The 26,737-nt window shown below is 47.6% G+C and overlaps 1 protein-coding gene across 16 annotated transcripts in view; it reads left to right on the forward strand.

The window, feature by feature from the left end:
• Positions 1-26,737, forward strand: part of RIMBP2 (RIMS binding protein 2) — a 281,768-nt gene that overhangs the window by 198,498 nt on the left and 56,533 nt on the right. For 11 of the 16 annotated variants that reach the window (XM_053368970.1, XM_053368972.1, XM_053368966.1 and 8 more), the window contains exons 5-8: positions 4,388-4,492; positions 8,339-8,389; positions 16,771-16,791; positions 21,093-21,297. In XM_053368970.1, coding sequence (XP_053224945.1) covers positions 4,388-4,492; positions 8,339-8,389; positions 16,771-16,791; positions 21,093-21,297 — 382 coding nt within the window. The remainder of the gene's footprint in view (positions 1-4,387; positions 4,493-8,338; positions 8,390-16,770; positions 16,792-21,092; positions 21,298-26,737) is intronic. The other 5 variants (XM_053368967.1, XM_053368975.1, XM_053368978.1 and 2 more) reach the window with 1 other exon arrangement.

Consider the following 26,737-nt stretch of genomic DNA (forward strand, 5'->3'; position numbering starts at 1 on the left):
AACACCCATAAAAACCTGTGATTAAAAATAATAATAACTGCCGCCATCGCAGTGCTTCTAATATCGGATAGTTTTAGCATACTCAAAAGTTTTGTGTCTCTTTTGCAGGAAATGTATACTTTTGTGCATTCAGCAATTCAGCATGTTCTTATACCCACTAAAAACTATGTGTCCCAACCATGTGCTAAAATCACTTGCCTGGATAAGCTTGCTGGAACGAAACATTTTATAGCAGGGGCCAAAACCAATGCAACGAAGGCGTCTGCCTAATATCAAGGGACAGGGAGTTCCAAAGGGTAGGTGCTGTTATGCTAAAGGACTGATTTCTTGCAACTGCAGAACAAACATTATTTGTCACTTGTAGGAACATTTGAGGGATGTGGGTGGCGCTGTGGGTTAAACCACAGAGCCTAGCACTTGCCAATCAGAAGGTCGGCAGTTCGAATCCCTGCTACGGGGTGAGCTCCTGTTGCTCGGTCCCAGCTCCTGCCAACCTAGCAGTTCGAAAGCACATCAAAGTGCAAGTAGATAAATAGGTACCACTCCAGTGGGAAGGTAAACAGTGTTTCTGTGCGCTGCTCTGGTTCACCAGAAGCGGCTTAGTCATGCTGGCCACAGGAAGCTGTACGCCTGCTCCCTCGGCCTATAGAGCGAGATGAGCACCGCAACCCCAGACTCAGTCATGACTGGACCTAATGGTCAGGGGTCCCTTTACCCTTTACGTTTTAGGAACATTTGAAATAAAAATTAGCATAGTTATAAGTTTCTAAATGGTTTATGCTGATCTATAAAAATATGCTGCCCTCCACTCACTCAGAGCAGGAGCTTCAGGGTCAACCTCCTCTAGACAGACAGACAGACAGACAGACACATGCACACACACACACACACACACACACACATTTTGTCAGTTGACTGAACCACAGTAACAGCTTCTGCTAAGTCTCCTTTGGAGTGACACAGATAAAGAGAAGTTCAAACATTGCTTTACAATCACAACTTTGTCGGGAAAGCAAAAAGGAGACCAAAGAGGGCACAGCATGGATGTTTCAGAGGCGAACAAAGGAAGACGAAAGCAATTCTGTCTTTGGTTTCAGCAAAAGAAAGACAAAAAAAAAAAACACCCATTCTCCAACCTGCCCCCCCCCCGCCCTTTCCCCCCCAAAAGACGTGCCAAGCAAGGCTGGATGCCTTTCATTCCTATTTTAGTCCTTCAAAAACAGGCCAAATAGTGATGGGTAGATAGATATAAAGGTTCGTGCAATGTTTGCCAGCTCATTCTGGATGATTTCAAAAGGGAAGCCTGTCTCTCTATGAATTGGCGAAGAGAGCTCACCCCCTTTGCTTACTCTAAAGTCCTCAGCAGGCACCACTTACCGCCTGCAGGTTTGGTGGGAATAGTTTGCAACAGAGGAAAAGGTTTTGGGGAAAGGAAGGTCAGATTAAAGGACATAGGGCTTTGTGTGAATGTCTGTTGATCCATTGCCTGGGAGGCCAGCAAAAGAAATGGTGGTTAAAGGAGGATTAGTTAAATTCACAGAGGAAGGGCTATTCCATTGCTCTATGCTCCAGCTGGCAGTGTGTGTTTCACATCATCTGCCACCTGATTATTTTTTCCACTGCAGATGCTCAGAATTGGCCCTGGGACCTTCTGCCTGCAATTCAGGTGTCCCACCACATTGTCCCTCTATGTCAGGGGTGTCAAACTCAAATTCATCGGGGGCCTCATCAGCAGTTTGGTCACCCTCAAAGGGCCGGTTGTATCTGTAGGACTATGTGTCCACTCTTTATTATCATAAATTATTGTGGAGGTTTCCTGTGTAGAACGGCCGGCGCCGCTAGAGGGCAGACGTTCTCTGGCTTGTAGGCTGCCGCGCATGCGCTGAAGAGGCGGCTTTCTTGTGTCAAAAAAAAAGAAGCGAGAATAAAAGGTGAAGGCTGGCGGCCAGCGGCAGCTACACGGGCCACATGACGAGGTCTGGAGGGCCGGATTCGGCCCACGGGCCTTGTGTTTGACACCCGTGCTCTATGTCATCTTGAGCCACATGCCTTTCCAACTCATTGTACTCCGCCCCTTCTGTGATGTATTATTTTTAATGTGTCCTGTCGCCTGTTTAGATGCCTTGAGAGTTTGAACTATCCCCAGGCGAACCAGCAGCCATTAATAAGCAAAGTGATCCACTGAGAATCACGTCAGAGCATTTCAGAAGGGAACATAAGATAGCATTCTACCCAGCTTATGATGTGACTCTAGGAACTATCTCCGAAGAGCAGAGAGAGTCTTTTTTCTTCCCATCTCAGCTGTGATTCCTGCATTGCAGGGGGTTGGACTAGATGACCCATGGTGTCCCTTCGAACCTTGCAATCCTATGATTCAACAGTGCAACGGGAAGAGAAATACTGTATCCCACCCCCATCCCCCTGCTGACCTGGCAATGGTGCCTCTTCTCTCTTTTGCAACCCTGTAAACTGGTTAGAAACAAGAACAGAGGAAGCTGCCTGGTACTGAGCCAGACAATCTATCTCAGTATTGTCTACACCAGGGGTCCCCAACCTGTGGCCCATGGGCTGGAAGCAGCCCACGGAGGCTGTTTAACTGGCCCACGCACACCTATCTACTACACAAAAAGGTGAAGGTCCACAAAGGTTTCTTAAGCCATGTAATAAGGAAATCACTCTATAAGATATGGAGTAAATATAGAGGAATTTTGGAACCAAAGATAGCTTTGTGGGTATCTCCAGCAGAAGCAATAGCAGTTAAAAGGAAAGACATGAAGGGAGAGTGGCCCACCTACCGGATATGACTAGAACCAGACACAGAAAAGCCAACTTTTAAAAAAATACAATGAAATTAGATGCCACTTGTCTGATTGGATACAATATTTCCAACTAAATCAAAAATTGTGTACAGATAAGAAAGAAGGTCTTGCCAAAGAAACTTCCGTTTTTGAAAGAGAATTAATATATAATAAAGGAAAGTATATATCAAGAATGTATGAATATCTCTTAGAGTGGGAAGTGAAAGAGGAGCAGGTAAAAACATCAATGGGCATCACGTTGGCAACATTTAATTGGCACTGTGCTGAAGTGTTTTCTCCGCCACAAAGGAGTAATATTGGGGTGAGGAAGCAACTGTTGTTCACTTCCTGTCATGGGCTGGCTGGAGGCAGAGGGGTGGTGGGAGGCACCAGCTGGGAACCCCCAAGGGAAGAAGGCTCAGAGTCAGGGGGTTGTTGGTGGGACGATGATGAGTGGTCAGAGGGAGAAGAGGGAGCAGACTGGAAGGAGGAGGTGTCAGAAACTGAAGAGGTAACTGTTGGAATATCAAGCCTTAGTCAGAGGAATTGGCCACCCTCCAGGTGCCCGGCTTGAATCCTTGTTGACCTCCCTGTCTGGGACTCCCAGCAAGATAAGGCGAGATCTCAATCGGCGATCCTCCTCAACATGAGAAGAACACACCACTCCTCCCCTACCATCCCCAGGGAGGGGAGAGAGACAGACAGAAATGTATTTACATGCCTTTATTCCTGTCTTTCCAGCAGTACAGAGAAACGTGACTGCTCTCTCTTAACACCAACAGCAGAGAGAGAGAAAAACTCCTCCCCTGTACTTCCAGTACAGGTCAGATGACACCCTGAGCTAACATCCGGTGCTCAGTACACTGAATAGACTGTCCTTTGTTCCCACGGTACAGTCCCAAAACATCAACATCCTGTTTGGCTTTCCAGCCATCTGGAGCACTCAACTGCATTGCTCCTTTTTCGTAACAGTAACAAGGTTTACGGTTTAGCAAGCAGGAAGAGGCAGTGGCAGAGGCTGGAGAGGAAGCAGAGATGAGGCAGGCAGCTGAAAGAGCCAGGGGGGTCTCCCCCTCCTGCTCCCATTCCCCCTGATCTCCCAGGGTCAGAAAAGTTATGAAGAGGGTGGAGCAGAGACAGATGTGCTGATGGAGTCTCAGCTTGCTTGGGAAGGACCCAGGGGAGGAGGAGCTTAGACCATTGTGGGAAGGCTCACCTTCAGTCCTCACAACTGCCTTATTGGGGCAAGATCTACTCAGACGAGTTGCTGTGCTTACTAGGCCTGGCCTCCTGAGCTGTTTGTTTCTTTGAATAGAGAATCACCGTATTTTTCGTTCTATAACACGCACCCGACCATAACAAGCATGTAGTTTTTAGAGGAGGAAAACCCGTAGACATGCCACCCGTAGGCATTCCCTCCATAACATGCACAGACATTTCCCCTTACTTTTTAGGAGGAAAAAAGTGAGTGTTATGGTACAAAAAAATACGGTAACTTCGCTGCCACCGTGTGTGAGCTATTACTGACCTGTTTCTGGCACCTGTCCCTCACACTTGCCTGATGAGTTGTTTTCTTCCCCACTCAACAGCATATGCGAGAGGCTGCTGAACGGCGGCAACAGCTGGAATTGGAGCATGAGCAAGCCTTGGCTGTTCTCAACGCAAAACAGCAGGAAATTGAATTCCTGCAGAAGGTAAGCAAGGCAGCGGGAGGAAGGGAAGGGTGAAAAGCAAGCAGTAGGGCAAAGCTGCCACATGTGTGGCACCAGGAGTGAAACAGGTGAGTCCCTGGTAGATTTCACAAATCAGTTTCATAACCCGTTTCTTAATCTGAGCCCATTCTAGTTAGGATGTTACGTGAACGTGGAACACATTATGGGATCCATTTTTTCATGTTATAGAAACCATATTTTGAGAACTTTGGTTCCCCCCAATATTATGAGAACTTTGGTTCTTATCGGTAGTTGGTGCAACAGTGTGTTATCTTGCTGTTCTTGGATAGCTAGCCAGCCGTAGCACGCTGGCTGCTAAATGCTGCTTCCATCTCTGAAAATGTGGCTTTTCACAAAGTGGCTGAGGACAGATTCAAGCTCCCGCAGGTGATGGGGAACAGTGTGTTCCCTGTCCATTATGTTAAGGGAAAGGCTATAACTCAGTGGTAGAGAACACACTGTGCTTGCAAATGGTCCCTGGCATTTCCAGCTAGGGCTGGGAAAGATCTTTGGTCTGAAATCCCAGACAGCCGCTGCTGGTCGGCATGGAGACAGTCCTGACTCAGGCGGACTGCTGTTCTGCAGGAACATTCAAACATCTGGCACATAGGAGGTAGCCAACAAATATAAGGTTGGTGCAGAATCCAACCCTTGAGGCACCAATGGTTAGAACATAGGAAGAGCCCTGCTGGATCAGTCCAAAGGCCCTTCTAACCCGGCACTATTCTCACAGTGGTCGACTGGATGCCTGAAGGAGCATCTCCACCCCCATCGTTCTGTCCAGACACTGAGGTCCAGCGCCGAGGGCCTTCTGGTGGTTCCCTCCCTGCGAGAAGCCAATTTACAGGGAACCAGGCAGAGGGCCTTCTCGGTAGTGGCACCTGCCCTGTGGAACGCCCTCCTACCAGATGTCAAAGAGAAGAACAACTACCAGACTTTTAGAAGACATCTGAAGGCAGCCCTGTTTAGGGAAGCTTTTAATGTTTACCAGACCCAACTGTATTTTAATATTTTGTTGGAAGCCGCCCAGAGTGGCTGAGGAAACCCAGCCAGATGGATGGGGTACAAATAATACATTATTATTATGATGGAGCCTCTCCTCATTTGTGATTCCCAGCAGCTGCTCTTCAGAGGCATACTGCCTCCAACAGGGGAGGGAGAACATCGTCATTGTGGCCAGCAGCCTTGATGGTCTTCTCCTCCATGGATTTGTCTAATCGTCTTTTAAAGCCCCCCCCCCAAGTTGGTGGTCATCACTATCTCTTGTGGGAACAGATTCCATAGCTGAACTGTGAGCTGCATGGAGAATTATTTCCTTTTGTCTGTCCTGACTCTCCCAATGTTCAGCTTTGGTTGGATGTCCCCGTGTTCTAGTATTTTGGGGGTGCATGAACACCTCTATGATGCCTCCTCTTCCTTGCATTTTCTGCAAGCTAAAAAGCCCTGAATGTCTCAGCTTTTCCTCGTAGGTGAGCTGCTCCTTTTATGAGATTCCATAGCTGCATTTCATATTAAGAAAGCTAATAACTGCTGCTTCCACCTTAGATCCCTGATAGCATATTCAGGCTGATAGTCCTGTTTCAGGAGGATATACAGAGTGCCTTCCCCAGCCAAGATGTCCCTATCTAGCCTCCCAGCCACAATAAGGAGGGCACAATATTGCCTTCCCAGACGCAATGCTGATAAGAGGACCCAGTAAGATAACCAAGTTTGTTATGAAATGTGTTTGCAGTGAGTACTGTTGTAGCTTTCAGTATCGATATTTTGAGTTTGAATTCTGGAAAGGTATATTTATAATTTTTTATTAAACCTGTGATGGTAGATAAGACAAAAGTTTCTTATTACTTGCTAAGGTATTGTTTGCACTCCAGAGACCTCTTTGTGGTCTCTTTCCTTTATCAGATGCTATTAGGGAACATTTATTAGTCTAGCACAAAAAGCCAATGGAAAGAAAAGGCGTTTGACGGAGCTGAATAAAAGGATGCTTCTCTAGACGAGCCCATTTTCTCCATACAGTGGTGCCCCGCAAGACGAATGCCTCGCAAGATGGAAAACCCGCTAGATGAAAGGGTTATCCGTTTTTGAGTTGCTTCGCAAGACGATTTTCCCTATGGGCTTGCTTCGCAAGACGAAAACGTCTTGCAAGTCTTGCGATTTTTTTCTCGCTTTCCCCCCCTTTTTCTAAGCCGCTAAGCCGCTAATAGCCTTTTAGCAGCTAAGCCGCTAAGCCTTTAATAGCCGCTATACCGCTAATAGCGCTAATCCGCTAATAGGGTTGCTTCGCAAGACGAAAAAACCGCTAGACGAAGAGAATCGCGGAACGGATTCTTTTCGTCTTGCGAGGCACCACTGTAGTTTCTTTTGAAGGCAAAGAGTTGAGGAGGCATGCAAACAGAGGAAAGTAGCAAGTTGCTTCCTCTCAAGTCTGACCATTGGCACATCTAACTCAGTATTGTCTACACTGTGTGGCAGCAGCACTCCATGATTTCAGAGGGGTATGTGTGTTCCCAGCCCTACCAGGAGATGCTGGAGATTGAACCTGCAATCTTCTGCATGCAAAGCAGATGCTGTACCACTTCCCCAGTAAAGTTGGTCAGGAATGGATATGGTGGGAAGTGAAACAGGAGTGTGTGATTGGCCTAAATATGGTGCATTTGGGGTGAGGCACTGTGGGTTAAACCACAGAGCCTAGGACTTGCCGATCAGAAGGTCGGCAGTTCGAATCCCTGCGACTGGTTGAGCTCCTGTTGCTCGGTCTACTCCTGCCCACCTAGCAGTTTGAAAGCACGTCAAAGTGCAAGTAGATAAATAGGTACCGCTCCGGCAGGAAGGTAAACGGCATTTCTGTGTGCTGCTCTGGTTCGCCAGAAGCGGCTTAGTCATGCTAGCCACATGACCTGGAAGCTGTACGCCGGCTCCCTTGGCCAATAAAGCGAGATGAGTGCCATAACCCCAGAGTGGGTCATGACTGGACCTAATGGTCAGGGGTCCCTTTACCTTTACTCTGCGAGAAAGAATTGAGATGCTATTGTCATTCTAGGTCCCAGCATGCTCAACTCCCTCAACCATTCTGCAGAAGGCTTAGTTTCCAGACCCTTGATCATCTTGGTCTCCCTCCTCTGCACACATTCTAACTTGTCAGTATCCTTCTTAAACTGTGGTGCCCAGAATTGGACACAGTGCTCCAGGTGGGGTCTGACCAAGGCAGAATAGAGCTGTACTATTACTTCCCTTGATTTGGACACTATACTGTACTTCCATTGGTGCAGCCTAGAATTGCTTTAGCATTTTTAAATTTTTGCTAAAGAGTAGATCCACATGTTATGCTGCAAGGGAGCATGGGTCACACCTCTAAGATTGCATGGTGCAATCTCTTAGACTGGAGAAAATGTCTATACCAGCCTCTGAGTGTGTTAAAAACCATCTTTGTAAAGATCTGTTGGATTAGATCCTGGGTACGCAAACTAAGGCCCTGGCCAGATCCAGCCCAATCGGCTTCTAAATCCAGCCTGCAGGCGGTCCGGGAATCAGCGTGTTTTTACACGAGTAGAATGTGTCCTTTTATTTAAAATGCATCTCTGGGTTATTTGTGGGGCTGCCTGGTGTTTTTACATGAGTAGAATGTGTGCTTTTATATAAAATGCATCTCTGGGTTATTTGTGGGGCATAGGAATTCATTCATTTCCCCCCAAAAAATATAGTCCGGCCCCCCACAAGGTCTGAGTGACAGTGGACCAGCCCCCTGCTGAAAAAGTTTGCTGACCCCTGGGTTAGATTTATTCTAGAGCAACGGGAGCTGGTCTAATTTTCTTCCTCTGTCTCTTTCAGGCTCAGGTTGAAGCTAAGAAAGAACATGAAGGTGCAGTTCAGCTGCTAGAGGTAAGGAAAATGATGATCTTTTTTCTGCTCTCAGAGCTATTATTGCTTATAGCACTGCAAGCTTTGGTTGGTTGTGTTCAAGGATGGGGAACCTTTAGCAGCCCAAGGGACACATTTATTCATGGGGAATTTTCTGGGGGCCTCATGGCAGCGGTGAATGGGGCCAGAGGGGGTAGTGTGTGGAACAGGGAAAGTGACCAAAGTTAGAGGTTTCCACACATATCATTCACCATCCATCTGTCTATCCAAGGATGCAAGAGGCGTTATTACTGTTCAAGGACACATTCCAGTCAGCTGAAAGCATTTGGGGGGGATGCAAAGTGGGGCCCCAAGGGGTGTGGTCAAAGAAGGAGACCCAGAGGGCTACATTCAGTCCAAGGCCTGTGCTTCCCCACCCGTTTTAACTGGTAGATTCATCAACTGGTGGATTAACAGGCAAGGGCAAAGCAAATATCAGCCGAGCTAAGAGTTAAGAGCATGCTCATTTTATGTTTTGGGGTTGTTCTGATGTGTTGCTGTTAACAGGGAATTTTCAAAATAATATAATTAATAATGGCTCTTCCTCCCAACAAGGAGTGGTTGGTTTTGCTTGCTAAATTATGATTCTTTGTGCCTTGCCTTCATATCTCAGAAAGTGTGCTTTTGATATTTTAAGGATGTGAATTGTATACTCCGATACGGCATGCCCGCTTTGAGAACTTATGGTACATTGAAACACGCTATAACCGCGTGGTTAAGGCAGGCCATTGAAAAACCAAGGTTTCTATAACTGGTTGATGACCCTAATTATTATCAGTACATTTGTATGTATGTATGTTTGATTGATTTAGGCCAGGCATAGGCAAACTCCGGCCTTCCAGATGTTTGGGACTACAATTCCCATCATCCCTAGCTAACAGGACCAGTAGTCAGGGATGATGGGAATTGTAGTCCCAAACATCTGGAGGGTCGGAGTTTGCCTATGCCTGATTTAGGCTTCAGCCCTATACACACTTATGGGCAGAGGGGGGGTGTAATTCCCATTGAATATGATGAAACTGACTTCTGAGCTTGCGCCTCAGTTTAAATGGGGCCCGGCCATGCCCATCCCCCAGCCAGCAGATTGGCTGGCTGGATAATGATGTGGCTGGGAACCTCCAGGTGACGCGGGACTTCGTCCCCCGCCCCTGGAGGTGAGTGGCCACACGGTCCACTGCAACGCCTCCCCATTGGGATTTCCCAATGAATGAGCACACATGTAGGATTCCTTTCATAGAATCACAGACTTGCATAGTTGGAAGGGGAACCCAGGGGTCATTTAGTTCAACCCCATGCAATGCAGGAATCAAGCTAAATAACCCATGAGAGATGGCCATCCAAGTTCTGTTTAAAGCCTACAATAACTCTTACCATTAGAAAGTTCTTCCTGACATGTAGCTGGAATCTCATTTCTTGATATTTGAATCTGTTGGTTCAGGTCCTACCCTCTGGTATAATAATAATACTAATAATAATTTATTATTTATACCCCGCCCATCTGGCTGGGTTTCCGCATACACTCTGGGCAGCTTCCAACAGAATATTAAAATACAATAATCTATTAAACATTAAAAGCTTCCCTAAACAGGGCTGCCTTCAGATGTCCTCTAAAAGTCTGGTAGTTGTTCTTCTGTTTGACATCTGGCAGGAGGGCATTCCACAGGGCGGGTGCCACTACCGAGAAGGCCCTCTGCCTGGTTCCCTGTTACTTGGCTTCTCGCAGTGAGGGAACCGCCAGAAGGCCCTCAGCACTGGACCTCAGTGTCCAGGCTGAACGATGGGGGTGGAGATGCTTCTTCAGGTATACTGGACCGAGGCCGTTTAGGGCTTTAAAGGTGAGCACCAACAATTTGAATTGTGCTCGGAAACGTACCGGGAGCCAGTGTAGGTCTTTCAAGACTGGTGTTACGTGGTCTCGGTGGCCGCTCCCAGTCACTAGTCTAGCTGCCACATTCTGGATTAGTTGTTGTTTCTGGGTCAACTTCAAAGGTAGCCCCACATAGAGCACATTGCAGTAGTCCAAGCGAGAGATGCTGCCTCTGACAGTGGAGGGAGAGGTCTAGAATGTGACTCCAGCTACGGCATTCAGCTTCCTTAGAACGTCACTTTTTAAAACAAATGCAGGCATCTAACCCTTACGATTGTGTCAGACCTCTCAAAGGATAATGCCAGAGGCAGCTCCAGGAACGCAGGAAGAACTGGTGGTCAGTCCAAGTAGGACAGAATCAAGTGCAAGGTTTAAAGCAGGCAGGCATCACAATCCAAGACAGAAGTCAGGAGAAGCAGAGAAGGCTCCTAAGCAGTTTTCCTCCCCTGCCACAGAGACCAGTTGCTCTGAAGTGATGGCTTTATAAGGCCTGGTTGGCAGGTATTGGCCACTCCAGGTCAGCTGACGGATTCTAAAACCAGTGAGCAATTCCAACAGTCGTGGATGATGACAAATCCAGTACAGTGGTAGCTCGGGTTAAGTATTTAATTTGTTCCGGAGGTCCATTCTTAACCTGAAACTGTTCTTAAACTGAAGCACCACTTTAGCTAACGGGGCCTCCTGCTGTTTTCGCGCCGCTGGAGCCCTATTTCTGTTCTTATCCTGAAGCAAAGTTCTTAACCTGAAGCACTATTTCTGGGTTAGTGGAGTGTGTAACCTGAAGCGTATGTAACCTGAAGCGTATGTAACCCGAGGTACCACTGTACAACAACATCCAGAGGCAACCAGATTGAGGAAGACTGCGTCGAAGATTAAGAGGTCCTAGGAAAATTCTCTTGCTTTGCATTTTTTAAAAAAAAGAATGGGGGATCACAAGGAGTAAGTGGAGATAAGGGCAACATAGAAGCTCATTTATGTTTCTTTTAAGGATGTTAGATGGGTTCAGAAAAGGCCTCTTTTTTTAAGGAGAATCCCAGCATTTTTATTAGACTTTATCGGAAGCCTCATGAACTTAGCAATAAACAAGGTTGTCACATCAAGCAGAATATCGAAAGCTGCCTCTGATAATCTCTCTGGCTCAGTCAAAGCCCATTAATTGCCCTGTCTGTACAGCTGGTGCCCAGAGAAGTAAAAATCTATATGCCTCCACCAGCTTCATTAATGACTTCTAATAGTAATTATGATCTTTGATGCTGGGTATTTCCTGGGGATTAATGACTGGGTACATCTTATCGACTCAGGGATTGTGCCTCTTTGCCTTCCAGTCCTCTGAACCGGCCATTAATCCACGAGGAAGGCCCGTTGAGTCAAAAAAAAATTGCTTTGAATAAAGAGGCACAATGGTCTGCTGCTCTCTGCATTGCTCTTATGGGGTAGCAATTAAGGGATAGCAAAAGTGCCCCCCCTCCAGATGTTGTTGGATTCCCATAACCCCTGACCATTGGCTGTTCTGGCTGGGACTGGGGGGATTTGGAGCCAACAGTATCTAAAGGCTACCATGTTGGTTGCACCTGCTGCAATACCTTTATCACAGGGTTTTTATTTATTTAGTTAGTTTTTTTAAAAAAGCCACACACAATTATCTAGTTAGTTCATGGGGTATATGGGGTGTTAGGAGAGAGATGGGATGCGGGTGGCGCTGTGGATTAAACCACAGAGCCTAGGACTTGCCAATCAGAAGGGCAGCAGTTCGAATCCCTGCGACGGGGTGAGCTCCCGTTGCTCAGTCCCTGCTCCTGCCAACCTAGCAGTTCCAAAGCACGTCAAAGTGCAAGTAGATAAATAGGTACCACTCTGGTGGGAAGGTAAACGGCGTTTCCATGCGCTGCTCTGGTCCACCAGAAGCTGCTTAGTCATGCTGGCCACATGACCCGGAAGCTGTATGCCGGCTCCCTCGGCCAATAAAGCGAGATGAGTGCCGCAACCCCAGAGTCGGCCACGACTGGACCCAATGGTCAGGGGTCCCTTTACCTTTAGAGGAGAGATAGGGCCTCTGGTGGGGACATGTTGTGCTCCTTCTGAGGTAGTTTGCCCACCTTTGATTCCCACCCTTCACTCAGCTCTCACCTGTGGCTCCCAGAAGCTGTCAGCATGCAACATCAACCACAATTCGGGAAATGGCTTCGATTGAGTGGCTAAACCAGGTGAGGGTAGCCGATGGGTCTCAAACCCTCAGTGAGTTAGGGACATCCCCTGCACGTGAAGACAAGTTTTGGACGAGACCAACAGTGGGGCGAGCAGTTAAGAAGGTGGTTTCTGCATGTGCTGGAAAGAGAAGTAGGAAGTTGAGACTCTGGGAAGGTAGCCCATCTAGGAGAAGGAAATCTCTGATCCCAAACCTCTGCTGCCTTGTGGCTATATGCTCATTCATGAGAAAGGCTTCAGGGGTGAATCCTGACGAAAATCCGTACCCGCCGCCTTTAAATACTTTAAAACATACAAAAAGTTAAAATCCTTGAACAGGTTAAAAGTCGCACCAGCACTTGTAAGGATCTGGGTAGGCTTGCCTAAACAAGAATGTTTTTAGCAGGTGCAAGAGTTCAGTGAAGGCACTAGCAATAGGCAGGTCCTGCCATGCGAAATGACCGAGTTCTTACCAATGCAGAACAGGTATTATGTGGCACCTGTGGCAGTGCCTGTTCAGCTGATCAAAGTGGTTGAGTGGGTGCATCAGTGGAAATGCAATCTCATAGGTAAACTGGTCCCAAGGTGTTAAGGGCTTTGTGTACTAACAGTAACACCTTGAATCTGGCTCAGTAGCAGATCAGCAACCAGGGCAGGTCTCTGAGCACAGGTGTTATTACATGCTCATAAGGCCTCACTCCTGGTCAGCAGGAGTTGTGCTGCAGTAGCATTCTGCACCAACTACGCAGGGAAGTCCTCCTTAGAGTCCATTTTTAAGGTAAAGGGACCCCTGACCATTAGGTCCAGTCACGGATGACTCTGGGGTTGCGGCGCTCATCTCGCTTTATTGGCCGAGGGAGCCAGCGTACAGCTTCTGGGTCATGTGGCCAGCATGACTAAGCCACTTCTGGCGAACCAGAGCAGCACATGGAAACGCCGTTTACCTTCCTGCCGGAGCGGTACCTATTTATCTACTTGCACTTTGACGTGCTTTCAAACTGCTAGGTGGGCAGGAGCAGGGACTGAGCAACAGGAGCTCACCCCGTTGCGGGGATTCAAACCGCAGACCTTCTGATCGGCAAGTCCTAGGCTCTGTGGTTTAAACCACAGTGCCACCTGCGTCCCTAGAGTGCATTGTAGTAATCCAGTGGTCCAGCAGAGAGGAGGATGGGGGCAAAACTAGCACAAGTGGCTCTGCTGGCGCCGACTCTGGCACTGCCTCATCTCTGTGCTCCTTGCATTCTTCCTTGTCAGTCTCAATGGCCACCAGTGACCGCTGGCCTGGAGAAGAGAGAGGGGTGAAATGACAGGGCTCTTCAAACACCTAAAGGAGGGCAATAGCTACCCCAAAGGGCAGGACTAGATCTGCTGGGGGGTTAAATTTCACATGATTTGATAATGGAAGCAATTTCTTAGAGAAATGGTGGCCTCCCCCTTGCCGGAGGTCTTCTTCAAGCAGAGACTGGACAGCCATCAGTTGATGATGCTCTGGCACTCAGTTTCCTGCATTGCGCAGAGGGTTGCACCTAAAGGCGCACTTTATAATTCTTTGGTGCCTGACAACAGGGCTGAACCCTAATAAATAGACAATCTTGCAAGTCACACTGACATAAAATGGCAAAACTTGCAGCTCTTCCTAAGAAGCCTCAATAGGAAACCGCAGAGGCAGGCAGGGACCAGGAAATTGAAATTACCCCTGGCAAATTGTTGCCCCTGCTTTACCTTTGGAGGACGCCTTGTGAAATGTGTGTGTGGGGTGTGTGTTGCTAAATCTTTAGTTTTCCAAAGCTCAGCCCTCTCCCCCAGGTCTATACATGCTGAATCCCAGAGATTGGGGGTCCTAATGAAACTCGACTCTGATGCACACACATGCTGGACCTGTAAATACATACATACGTTTATGGATATTGTCATCTGTACAGACATCAGATGGATTGCAGGGCACTTTTTCCTAACATATCTTGAACCAAAAGAACAAATGCCTTCCTGTTGTTCTTTTTTAAAACAGTGCAGGCTTCACTACTGCAGAAGCAAAATGAATAATGCAAGGAACAGGTGGAGCGGCATTTTCTTGGGGTGGGGTGGGGGGAGGGTCCCTGCCAAAGCCTCTGTTGCTCTTTATCCTGGGGGGGGGGCGTTTAAAGGATTCAACATGCCTTTGCGGTGTTTTGGGCCTTGTGAGCAAAACCAGTGTCACCAATGTCACTAGTCCCAGGGGCCAGCCAAGGCTTTGGGTTTTCTTCCTTTAAAAATTTTCATGTAAAACGTTATTTCTGCAATTTCACTGCCACCATCAAGTGTATTTAAATTGCTTTTTAAAAAAACTAAATAATATAAGGTAGCAAACCCCTAGCAAATTCAAGAGGAAATGAGTTTGATCAAGCTGGGAGGGAGCAGCTATAGCCAGGAAGAGGTCATTTATCCTTCCTGAAATTCCAATTTCGCTTGGATTGTCTGCTGTTTCTCCCCTTTGTGATTTGCTTATTGATCTCACATCGCCCTTGAGCTTATTAATTTCCCCCATGTGTTTATTTAATTGGCTTGTTGCGATTGCTAATCAGCGGCACTATTGATCTCCCCCTCCCCTAAACGTATGCCAGTGTGGTTGTTGTTAATGCATGCCATTTTTCTTTTCTTCGTTTGAGTATGGTAAACGTCTCAGTTGGCATATCTACGTTACTCATTCTCGAAAAAGGGAAACTAGTTTCCAACTTGTGTTCCGCTCTCATATTTCCCTATCAAGAAACTCAATGAATTGCTTTGTGCAGCGCTGTGTAAAGAATGTCCTCGAGCTTTTGCAGGCTGCAAATGCTGGGGGGCATTTTGCAAGGTTTCTTGAGGGGCAGGAGAGAGCTGCAATATTCTCAAGGCCAAGAGGCTTAGTGGTGAAAACAACGGAGGCGGCGTCTTCCTCATCAGTGAAGGCTGGTCCCTTAAAGCAAACGGGTCACTGCCCTGCCAGCTTGAATCTGCCCCCAGCCCACGCAGCTGTCTCCTTACTTGTAACCAGTTGAGGAGCTAGCCCTGCTTGCTGAATTCCTCCTCCTCCATCTCTGTCTTGCCCTTTGTGAAACTCAGCAGGGAGGAGGATGGGAATGATTTTGCCAGTCCTTGGTTCTGGTTCCACCTGCTGCTGGCCTCCTTGCCTTCCACCCTAATGGCCACCTGACCCCCTGAAACGCTTCTTGCTTTTCCCACCACTTCAAGCGGCGTGAAGCTGCTGAAACAAGCCTGCAGTTGGGGCAGTGCCCTGTTCCCACCAAAATGCCTTAATCAGTGAAAAAAGAACGCTACATCACGACACAGGGGTGGAGGAAGGGGGTGGTGGGGGCGGGTCGCCCCGGGGCCTGCAGCGCGCCTGAGCCACAAATCTCTTCTGCGAGTGACCCAGCGGCTTGGGCGCCCACAGGCTCCGCGCTGCCCCAAACCGTCTGCCCGCCACCTCCCCCTCAGCAGTAGGGCAGCTGAGTGGAAGGAGGCAGGCAGACTCCTCGGAGGCCCCACAGAGCATCCTGCCCTGGCTGGCCCCGCCCCACAGGCAGCTGGCCCCGCCCCTAGGTGCAGGGCACACGCGCGACCCCAGGCGCCCGATTGGCTTGCTCCACCGCTGGACGCAGTGGGCTCATCCACACTTTGGAGTTGAAGCTCAGTTAAGCAAAACTCTTTGCATTTTCCACGCATCTGATAAGATTCGAATTGGGGGCAAGGTCGGATTTCCGCAAGGCACAGCTGCAGATCAATGGGAGAAGCTCTCAGTGGAATTAATTGGTATACACAATAGCGATCAAAAGTGTGGGTGAGCCCAGTGTTGTTCTGGATGTAGCGTCGGCAGGGGGTGGAAATATGGCAACCCCAGGTAGCCCCATGTGGGCTGCCATCTTTTGATTTCAGCAGTGCCTCAATTGAAATGACACTGTGCTGTGATGATATGGCAGTCTTCCAGCCGAGGCATTCTGGGGAAACATGGTGACTTGCCTCGCAGTGAATCGCTGCATCTGTGTGCCCCTTGAAGCATTGGGAAAAACCTTCCATGGAGGGTCTGCGGACTTTGAACAAAGGGTCACCAAGCACTCTTACCCAAACTACGGCTCCCAGGATATATTTGAAATGGGTCTGAACATGTGGCGTAGATACGCACAATATATATGTTGGTTTGAAATGTGTGAAAAGAGAAGTGTGTTCTAATCTGTTGTTGTTCAGCTTTTTTGGTTTTTGGTTTTAAAGATCTTTCTTTTGTTCTGCATCTTTCCCCTCCCCTTCTCTGTGTCTTTTTGTTTTTGTTTCTGTGTATATTGCTTTGCTCTTCATCCAGAACACCTTGGACAGCATGCAGGTATTTCGGTCAGAAAATAAAACCTCTTCTTTGCCCCCTCCCCCTCAACTCCACACCAAAGCCAAATGAGTGCCCACTGCCCACCCACCCCTTTGCATGAAATGCCCACGCAGTAGAGCCCTTGTTCCAAAAGCATGTTTAGTTACTGATCCAGATACCACTGGGGGAGCCAGGTGAATCAAAGCCAGTGGTATTACCTGGTGAACTTGGCACAGAGAATGCTTTGTTACTATCATACTCTCAAGCCTGCATTTTGATGTTGAGTGCTAGGATGTATGAGCATGCCCAGTAAGAATGATTCAAAAGCTTCATGCAAAGTAGTAACTTCCAGGTGTTGCGTATGGATTTGTCTGAATTCAGATTACGTGGCCAGCTGGTTGGTTGACAAAAGGCTTATCCACCCCTCTGTCCCCCCCCCCCCAGGGAAACCCAATCTTTACCACTGAATTGGGTTTTCAGCGGATTGCTGTTTGTTCTGATTTATCGCTAAAGAGCAGATTTTACGGAGAGAAATGGAGGAACAAACCACTTTCAAGGCCCGGGACAAGCAGAAGTCTAGACAAGCCCTAAATAAGAAGACATGGTTATCTCATTGTTTCAGTTGATAACGACAAGAAAGGTGTCGTTTTAACTGGGTCCAGATAGTGAGTCAAACTCTGCCAGGGTGGCCCACCTACACATCACTACAGAAGAGGATGCAGATTTGCATAAAATGTGCATATGGTGATTTAGATAAATACAGATGCAAATTTTAAAATGATATAGTACATTTTAACTTGGAACAGGCTGTGATCTGGTGCCCTATGTGCCTTCTTAGGCTGCACACACTACCTTTAGATCACAGTTACAGTTCCCAGCAACCCTCAACAAACTACAGTACCCAGAATTCTTTGAGGCAAAGAATGTGCCTTAAATGTGTGGCATGCATGCAGCCTTAGTCTGCTGTCCAGGTACTCACTATTGTTGGTCATCTCCAAGCCCCTTCTGTTCTGCATTCTTTCTCTTTAAACAGGACTTGGGCAGAACAGCCCTTCAGAGAGAGGGCACCTTCAAACCAGAGGACCGTTCTCTGACTGCCTCTCAGATGGAGAACCATTCTCTGTAAAGTAGGGCACATTGCCTCGCTCGTTACCTGAGTCCCTGGAGAACTGCTGTCAGTCAGAGCAGACAATACTGTGAACAGAGAGTCTGACTTGCTCTCCAGCCCATTCTCTTAGATAGGGAGGGAGGTCACCTGCAGTGAGAAAAAAATTATATCCAGAAGAAAACATGGAATTAATATTAATGATTTACCTTACAAGATTGACTTAAGTATTACTGAGATAATACATGCAAAGATCTTTGTATGCTCCAAAGGATGAAGTTAGGGATGTGAAACCTGAGATCATGCAGCTGCTACCAGGCTCCACCTTCCACCTTCCCTGATATTTGGCCATGCCAGCTGAGGCTGATGATGTCGAGCTGTAACTTGGAGGCCTCAGGTTCTCCATTCCAGATCTAGGGAAGGAGCTTTGGCTTCCCAGAGAGCAGAGATGGAGGACCTGTGGCCCTCCAGATGTTGTTGGATTCCAACTCCCATCCAAAATGACCAACGGTCAGGGGGTGGTGGAAGTTCATTAACATCTGGAAGGCCACAGGTTCCCCACCCCTGACTTAGGAGCAGGGCCACAACTCAGTGGCAGAGCCCATGCTTTGTAGGGAAAACCATTCCAGGTTCAATCCCTGGCATCTCTAATTTTAAAAAAATGATCTCATGTAGCTGGTGAGATGGGAAGATGCCTTATCAGACACCCTGGAGGGCCACCAACCCTCAAAGGAGACAGTGCTGAGCTACTTCGTCAGGGAGAGGGAATAAATTTTGGCATAACAGCCTCCACAGTCCATTGAACCCAATGTTGAAGTGAGTCTCAATTCAGAAATTCCACCCAGGAAGTTGCTCCTCTTGCAGCTGTTTTGCCTGCTTCTGCTTCTGCATCAACTGTGACTATCCTAAAGTAGATGTTTTGTTACAGGTTTTAATGTCTGCCCTAGATTTCCAAAGGGGAAGCCCATCCATGGGAAACTCTTCCCCTCATTCAACGCTTGCCCTGCCTCAACACACCTCAGGCAAAATGACTCAAAGTGGAAAGAAAGGCTGATTTTGTGGAAAGATCAGTTTTTTGGGGTGTGACCATGTGGTGGGGTGTGGGGGCTGTTAGGGAAGTGATAGTAACTCTGGTGGGAGACATGTCATGCTCCTTCTAGGGTAGCTTGCCACCTTTGGTCCCCACCCTGCGCTAGACCCTCACTTGTGGCTCCTAGAAGCTGTCAGCATGCAACAGCAGCCACAGTTTTGACTGGCTGGGTAAACCAGGTGAGGGTAGCCAATGGGTGTCAAACCCTCAATGAGTTAAGGACTTCCCCTGCATATGAAGACAGGCTCTGGCAGATGGAGTGAAGAATGGGTCCAGTGGTGAAGAAGAAGAGGGAAGTGAGGGGCAGATGGGGTCCATCAACCTGGGAAGGCAGTTTCTGCTGAGGTCCCTACACTCCTGCAGGGGGCTGCTGTCAAACCCCGGATCTCCCGTTTCTGGTGCTCCTTTTCCTCTTTGCAGTTGCTGCTTGTTCATCTGCCCACTCTGACCATTCTTAGAGTGATGACAGAGAAGCAACTTCCTTCACTTGCCATTCCCTCTCTGGGTGGCTGCATAGGTTGGACCCAGGGGCAAGTAAAGCAGACTGCAGTGACCCAGAAGAGGAGGAGGAACAGCTGAGATCCCACACAAGGGAGCTGGGTTCAAACCCTGGTGTTCTGGGTTCGACTAAGATCCATTCCAAAAGCTTTGCTTTTGTGGGTTTGGTAAAGAAAAATGGCACCACCAAAGCTTTTCTGCTTGAAGTTCATGCTGCTTTCTGTTCCTGCTGGAATTATTGAACAAAGCAATTCAGCAACACCTGGAAGTTATTCATGCTTTGTTTGTTTAAAAAAGGGGCTATTGAGCATTTTCTGGAGTGTGGACTCTTGAATATGTTCTGTTAGGGCCAATTCATGGCGTTGTTTTGGGAAATGGTTTGGTGGGTGAATGGCGAGTGGTGACTGTAATAAAGGCCTCATAGTATCACATCAAAAGACCCATCTTAATCAAGCACTTCAACAGCCAGACACCCTTGAAAGTGAGCCATAATGGGGATCTAATCCCCCTCTTATCTGACCTCAACCCCTGGATGTCCTCTTCCTGAGCATAGAATCATAGAATTGTAGAGATGGAATGAACCCTGAGGGTCATTTAATCCAATCCCCGGCAAACCAGTAATCTAATAAAAGGACCATGCTTACAGCTCAATCCTGACAAAGTCTACTCAGAAGTAAATCCAGTTGAATTCAATGGGGCTTACTCCCAGGTAAGTGGAGTTAGGATTGCAGCCTTTGCAACCATGGCTAGCAAACACAGAGAACTCTAATCTGCATGAAGTTGTGAGAATAAATCCCATTAAGCGTTGATTTCACCGTAGAACCGTCACCTGTTTGCTTCACCACATGCCCAAACCACAGTTTATAAGTTTGCCCTTCTCTTTCTGTGCACAGTGGCATGGTGAGCAGCAATCTAGGTGCTCAATGGTGCGACCAGATTGCCTCTTTGTGGTGGATCTGGCATCCAGCAAGCAGCTTTGCTGGCAGGGCTGTAGCCTAACAACAGCTTAGCATATCCTTTGCTTTTATGGAACCCCAGTTCGCTTCCTGGAACTGAAGTGCCTAAGTCAGGCATAGGCAAACTCGGCCCTCCAGATGTTTTGGGACTACAACTCCCATCATCCCTAGCTAACAGGACCAGTGGTCAGGGATGGTGGGAATTGTGGTCTCAAAACACCTGGAGGGCCAAGTTTGTCTATGCCTGGCCTAAGTTCACAGGGTTGGGATACCCTGGTCTCTTGAGGGAAGAGAGTGCTTGGCCAAATGGGCCCTTTCCCTCCTTTCTTCTGAAGGCAGTTCCTTATAACCAGGGCTGCGTGTGCCAGAACAAACACCCAAATACTCTGCACCAATGTGTAGATCCAGACTCCACAGCCCATCAGAATTCATTCTTTTATCCTTTGAGGGTGCAATCCTGTACCATCCTATGCACCCTATGATGGCTCATCTAACGGCCATAAGAATAGGAGGGGGGAGTTAAATGGGGGTCACACCAGCTCCTTGATTCTCTATTCCCATGTGAATATGCCCGCACCCTGCCCACCCCAAGGGAAAAGCCACAACATGTTATCTCCAAATGTTGTGACCCCACGTGCCGTGATCTCAGTTTTGGTGTTCTCCCTTTGCCCAGGCTAAGGTCCGTGAGCTAGAGGAGAAATGTCGGACGCAAGGCGAGCAATTTAACCTCCTCTCCAAGGAACTGGAAAGGTTTCGGCAGCAAGCTGGGAAGATTGATCTCCTGACGAGTAACTCGTTGGCATCCACGGATGTCCCTGGCTCACCTAGCAAATCCCTGTCCCAGTTCATGAACGGAATTGCCACATCCTTAGGCAAAGGTAAGAGCCGAGTGCTTTGGTCCGTAGAATGTCTAGAAAGATCTGCCCATTTCTGGAATACAGTGATACCTCGGGTTACATACGCTTCAGGTTACAGACGCTTCAGGTTACAGACTCCGCTAACCCAGATATAGTGCTTCAGGCTAAGAACTTTGCTTCAGGATAAGAACAGAAATCGGGCTCCGGCGGTGCGGCCGCAGCAGGAGGCCCCATTAGCTAAAGCGGTGCTTCAGGTTAAGAACAGTTTCAGGTTAAGAACGGACCTCTGGAATGAATTAAGTACTTAACCCGAGGTACCACTGTAGTACCGGAAGCTAGACCAAATCAATGCCATCATGTGTTTTGGAATATCGACGAGTGGTTCATATATAATGCCAAACCATAGTTTGGCATTTCCCCAGTCTGGAGTCCTTCGACTCCCATCAGCACCAGCAGCAGGGTGAATGGTCAGTGACAATGGGAGCTGTAGGCCAACAGCATCCAATGGACTTCCGACTGAGGAAGGCTAGACGTCATGAACAAACAGACCAGAGCTGCTCGCTTCCTCCTTCCCTTACAACAGGCAGCATGACGAAGTTGATGGAATTCAGCTTTTAGATCTCCCTCTCCCTCTCTCAACCCCATGTTAAGTGGACCAGGACTGGAAGCTAGAATCAGACCCCATTCTGCAACCCTGCTTTTCAAGGCAAGCACCAATCATAGCTTTCCATTCCAGACAAAATGGCAAGTGATGGGTGGGGAAAGGTTGATGTACGCAAGGGGAAGAGGGTCATGGAGTAGGGACAGGATGAGCCCAGGCTGCCTTGTTTTTCATTAGGGTGACCACGTAGAAGCATCACCCCCAAATGCATTCCCCACATAAGAGGACAAAAGAGGAAGCAGGCTTGCATAAAATGTGTGCATCTGATTTTTATTATGCAAATTATAAATTTGCAAATTATGCAAAAGTTGTAATTTAAATATCATACCATAGAGAGGGAAGACTGTGACCAGGTGATCTCTGTCTGCTCATTCTGCTGCCTGGGTGCTTATACGTAGTTGATGGGCAACCTCAATTCTCTTGCTCCTTTCCCTTCTTAAGGCTCTTTCTCTTTAAACCAGTCCTTCAAATAGAGGGTTCCTTCTGATGGAGAACTATTCTCTGATCACCCTTCCAACAGAGAAATGTTCTCTGTAAAGTCAAACCCAGAACCCTACTGTCCATTCATGTAACGCCAGATCATGTCATTGCATCCGTAGCAGCCAAGAGACACTCAATGAAGTTGAGTGAATCATTTTTTCTTCTTGAGAATATTCATGTGTTCTTTGAAATGTACCACTTCAGACGTCAAGGGAAACAGTTGTTTGTGTGCATGGTAAGAGGCTGGGCTGTGCCCTTGAGCTCTGATCACGCCTTGCTTGACTGAATGGAGGACAGGTAGAAAGGGGTGTGCGAATGTGTGTACAAAGTAGCACAAAGGTAAAACATAGCATTCATTGTTCCACCCACCAGTGGTGCATGTCCCTTGCCATGTTTCCCCCCCCCCAGGGGGGGATGTGGCCCCTGAGCTGGAAAAAAACCCCCAGCCCAGTGTAAAATTTGCAGTTGTCTATTCCCTTTGCATTTTAAGGAAACAGAGGAAGTATTATAATTGTCACGGTCTGGTCTACAGGTGATCAAAGTCCCGCCTGAGGACGTCGGCACCGGGGGCAAGGTGGCGGGGTGGGAGCAGGAACGGAGTCCAGAAGCCAGGAGTCAGGAAGTCTAAGGGTCAGGAAGCAAGGAGTCACAAAGTCAAGGGTCCGAGAAGCAAGGAGTCAAACGCAGCAAAGCAGGGAACGTGTTGCTGTGGCAAAGAGACGAAGGGAAATGCTAACCTTATATCCCTTCCCGGCTCTTGCCACCAGGTGCTGTGATTTACCAATCAGCCTCACCTGTGTGGCTGCGCCTTGCCTCTTCAGAACAAACTTAGGAAGGCCCCAGTCCTGCAAAGTCTTATTGGTCACAGGGCCTGGCTCCTGCATGCACACCTGAGAATAATCTAGAAATTGAAGAGGAACATTGCAGGGTCATCATTCCCTCTGTTCCCACTTCCACTTTCTCTTGCCTTGCTGATTGTAGTGTTCCTTAAGTTGTACATTTCCTAAACCATCACCTAAAAGCAGCGGCATAGCTAGCCACTCAGGTACGCGCGTCCTGCAGCCGGGGGCAGGACAAGCCACCCGTGGGGATGGAGGGCGCTGCATGGAGCCTCTCTGCCGCCACCCACTCAGCTGTAGGGTGGCTGAGGGAGAGGTGGAGGGCAGGCGCAAGTCCCATGCTGCCGTTTCAGGCAGTGCGGAGCCCGCAGGAGCCCAAGCCCCCACGTCACTCCCAGGAGACACATGTGGCTGGGGCACACTGCAGGCCCCACGGTAAGTGCCGGCCCCCGCAGTGTGGCGCCCAGTGCCAGCCGCATTTCGTTGACTGAACTAAAAAGTTTCGTGAGCCCGTTTTTTTAAAAAAAGCAACCTCACATTTTTGTCATTTTGTCATCCCCCTCAGTGATGACACCCAGAGCAGACCGCACCTCCACACCCCCTTCCTCTGCCTAAAAGCTTTTGTTTGGTTCGTCTGGGGTGGTGGTGGAGCTTTGGCTGAGGCTTTTCTGTCTTGCCAATAGTAGCTACTGCTAACTAGCAGGGCCTCGTCTCCTTAGCTTGCTTTTAAGTGCATCAATAATTTCCAAAGGTCACAGCTGCAGCGCTGGCTGGAGGGTCACCCGAGGACACTTGGAACCATTCCAGTGTGCCAATTTGCACACGTAGTTCTGTCTCCCACAGGCCCTTGCCCTCTGATGAGGCTTGGCGCTGGCAAGTTGGGCCAATTCAGATGTCACATGTGCATGTGCTTATTATTGAACAAACGCTTGCCAGTTCAACTACAAAGCTGTGTGTTGTGAGTTGAGGAGGTTTCCCTATTTTTTCCTTAAAGCTAGCAGACATCTGATATTGGATTTCTGGGTGAGTTTAAATAAATGTGCATGTATCTGGCTTGACCCTTATATGAAGTCGTGGGCAGAGCCCGGAAAGGCTCGTTTTAAAAAGGAACTAGTCCAAATTCAATTTGTCTGAAAAGTAACTAATTCCAGCTAACACTCATCCTTTTACAAAATGAATTGTTTCTGTGCACGTTTCAATTCAAGTTCATCTGTAGGTTGAGGCAGGGGTGGAATTAAGCATTCAGAACGTTACAAACTGCCGCAGTGGAAAGCATCAAAACACTCACACACACAATGCAATGTGAATAGTTTGATTTATTTCCCCCCAATGATTGTGAATTTTAAAGGCCCAAAGAGTCTATAAACAGTTAAAAACACACACACATGAGAATGAGCTCGTTCAGAGTTCTACCCTGAAATAAATTTCATTCATGTTTAGGTCACCCGGCAATTATGGGAACTGCTTTCAGATATCTTTGAGCGGATTTGGTGCACTTTGTTAAACACAACCTAGTTCAATCCAAATTCTGCTTGTGGGAAACATTCCTGCTTCTGTGTATACAAGGAAACCTTACTGGGCCATACCCAACGCCCAGCAGATATTCCTGATAGTATGCAGACATCTGAGCAATCATCATTTTGGATTTAATAGATTTTTACCCTGCTCTTCAAATAGAATTTACCAGGGTGACCAAACCCAATGCCTTGCTGCAGGTATCTAAGTGGAGGTTGGAAGATACTCTGCCGGGATGCTGTAGTTGTGGGATTCCTGCACTGAACAAAGGTTGGACCCTTGCAACTAAGGAACCAACTTCCATAGCATTCTTCTCTCATCCATCACCTGGACCGGCTCTGACATTAAACAGAGTGAAGCATCTGCCTCAGATGGTGGATGTGGTGGGGTGCTGGTGTTTGCAAGGATGTAAGAAGGCAGTGATTTTCCTTCCAACCTGCCTTATCTAGAGTCAGCAGTGTTTCTGCTTCTTGGCAGTTCGGTTTCAGCCAAATAGTATGTTAGTCGCTGTCTGCTGTTTAATGGAATCTACCTAATTATTTCTGCAGCTAATGAATTTAATGTAATTATTGACATAATTATTTACACACTATTTATTTTAATGCAAAGGCTGTTCACTTCGATGCAAAATATGCACAGTTTAAGTGGGGAAATGACCATTATGATTGCGTATCATTTTAGACTGAAAATGAAAACAGCAAGTGCCATTTTGTATTTATTTACAGTGAACGCTCGGGTTGCGAACGTGATCCGTGCAGGAAGCACGTTCGCAACCCGCAGCATTTGCAACTCGCAGCACCGCATGTGCGCATGCACGGGTTGCGATTTGGCACTTCTGCACATGCGCGACCATCGAAACGTGGAAGTAACCCATTCCAGTGCTTCCGGTTTTGGGCGCATCCGTAACCTGAAAAAATACAACCTGAAGCCTCTGTAACCCGAGGTATGACTGTATTTTATTTCAGAAAGTTTATATACCGCTTGACTGTTGAAAAAAAAGTCAATGCTGTTAGCATAGAATAAAATGATCGGGGAAAAAAATTCAAAACAAAAAATCAGCAATAAGCCAAAAAGAGATTAAAGCATACATTCATTTGCTGGGCTGATTTCTAATGTGGACATGGGACAAATGAGCGAACACCAGCAATTACTGCTTCTCTCTGTATTTTCATCAGAATTCTTTGACATTCCTGGGTGTTGAAGCAATCTTTTTAAACTTCCATAACCTGAAAAGCTGAATTATGGACTGTTGCCATGTGTACACACTTTGGGTTCAGAGCTGGGACGTGGGAAATGTAAAAACAAAAAGCTTTGTCAGGTTGCATTAAATTGTACAAGCCAAATCCACTTTGAAAAGTCACACAAGTCTTCCAGCTGCAGCCAATTGGGAATCCGTTCTGGGTAAAAAGATAGCAATCTTCTTGCCACAGCCAATCAGTAAGATATTCTGTTCATCAGATATCAAGGACAGTTTAATGCGCTCTCCTGGGCGTTCAGAATAGTCCATAATTGATCAATCAATAGCAGTATGAATTACTTTGTGCAAATGTTCTTTAAGTGCTGCTGGCTAATTTGTGCCCTGAGACCTTTAAATTGAGGAGTCTGCCACACTGCAGTGTTTTCTGTTAGTGAATACTTTTGCTTTCCGCGGGGCTCTTGCCTGGGCCTTGTTTAGTAGGTGTCTGAATACCAGTTTCTAGGAATTAAAACTGAGGAGGGCACTGTTGCACTCACGTCCTGCTTCCAAGTTTACTAGAAGCATTGGGATGCTCAACGTAAGAGCAGGGGGCAGGACTAGTTGGGCCTTTCTAGTACAGGAGAGCCTTGTGTTCTTAGGGCCATTCCATACAAGGCTAAATTTGCCGTTGAGCACCCCATCTCCCCAACCCACACACCCCACCATCCATACTTCATACCCTCCTTGTTTTCACCTCACTGGAATGTGCCCTTGAATTCTGACAATTCC

This window comes from Podarcis raffonei, chromosome 16 (assembly GCF_027172205.1).
Source record: "Podarcis raffonei isolate rPodRaf1 chromosome 16, rPodRaf1.pri, whole genome shotgun sequence".
NCBI lineage: Eukaryota > Metazoa > Chordata > Lepidosauria > Squamata > Lacertidae > Podarcis > Podarcis raffonei.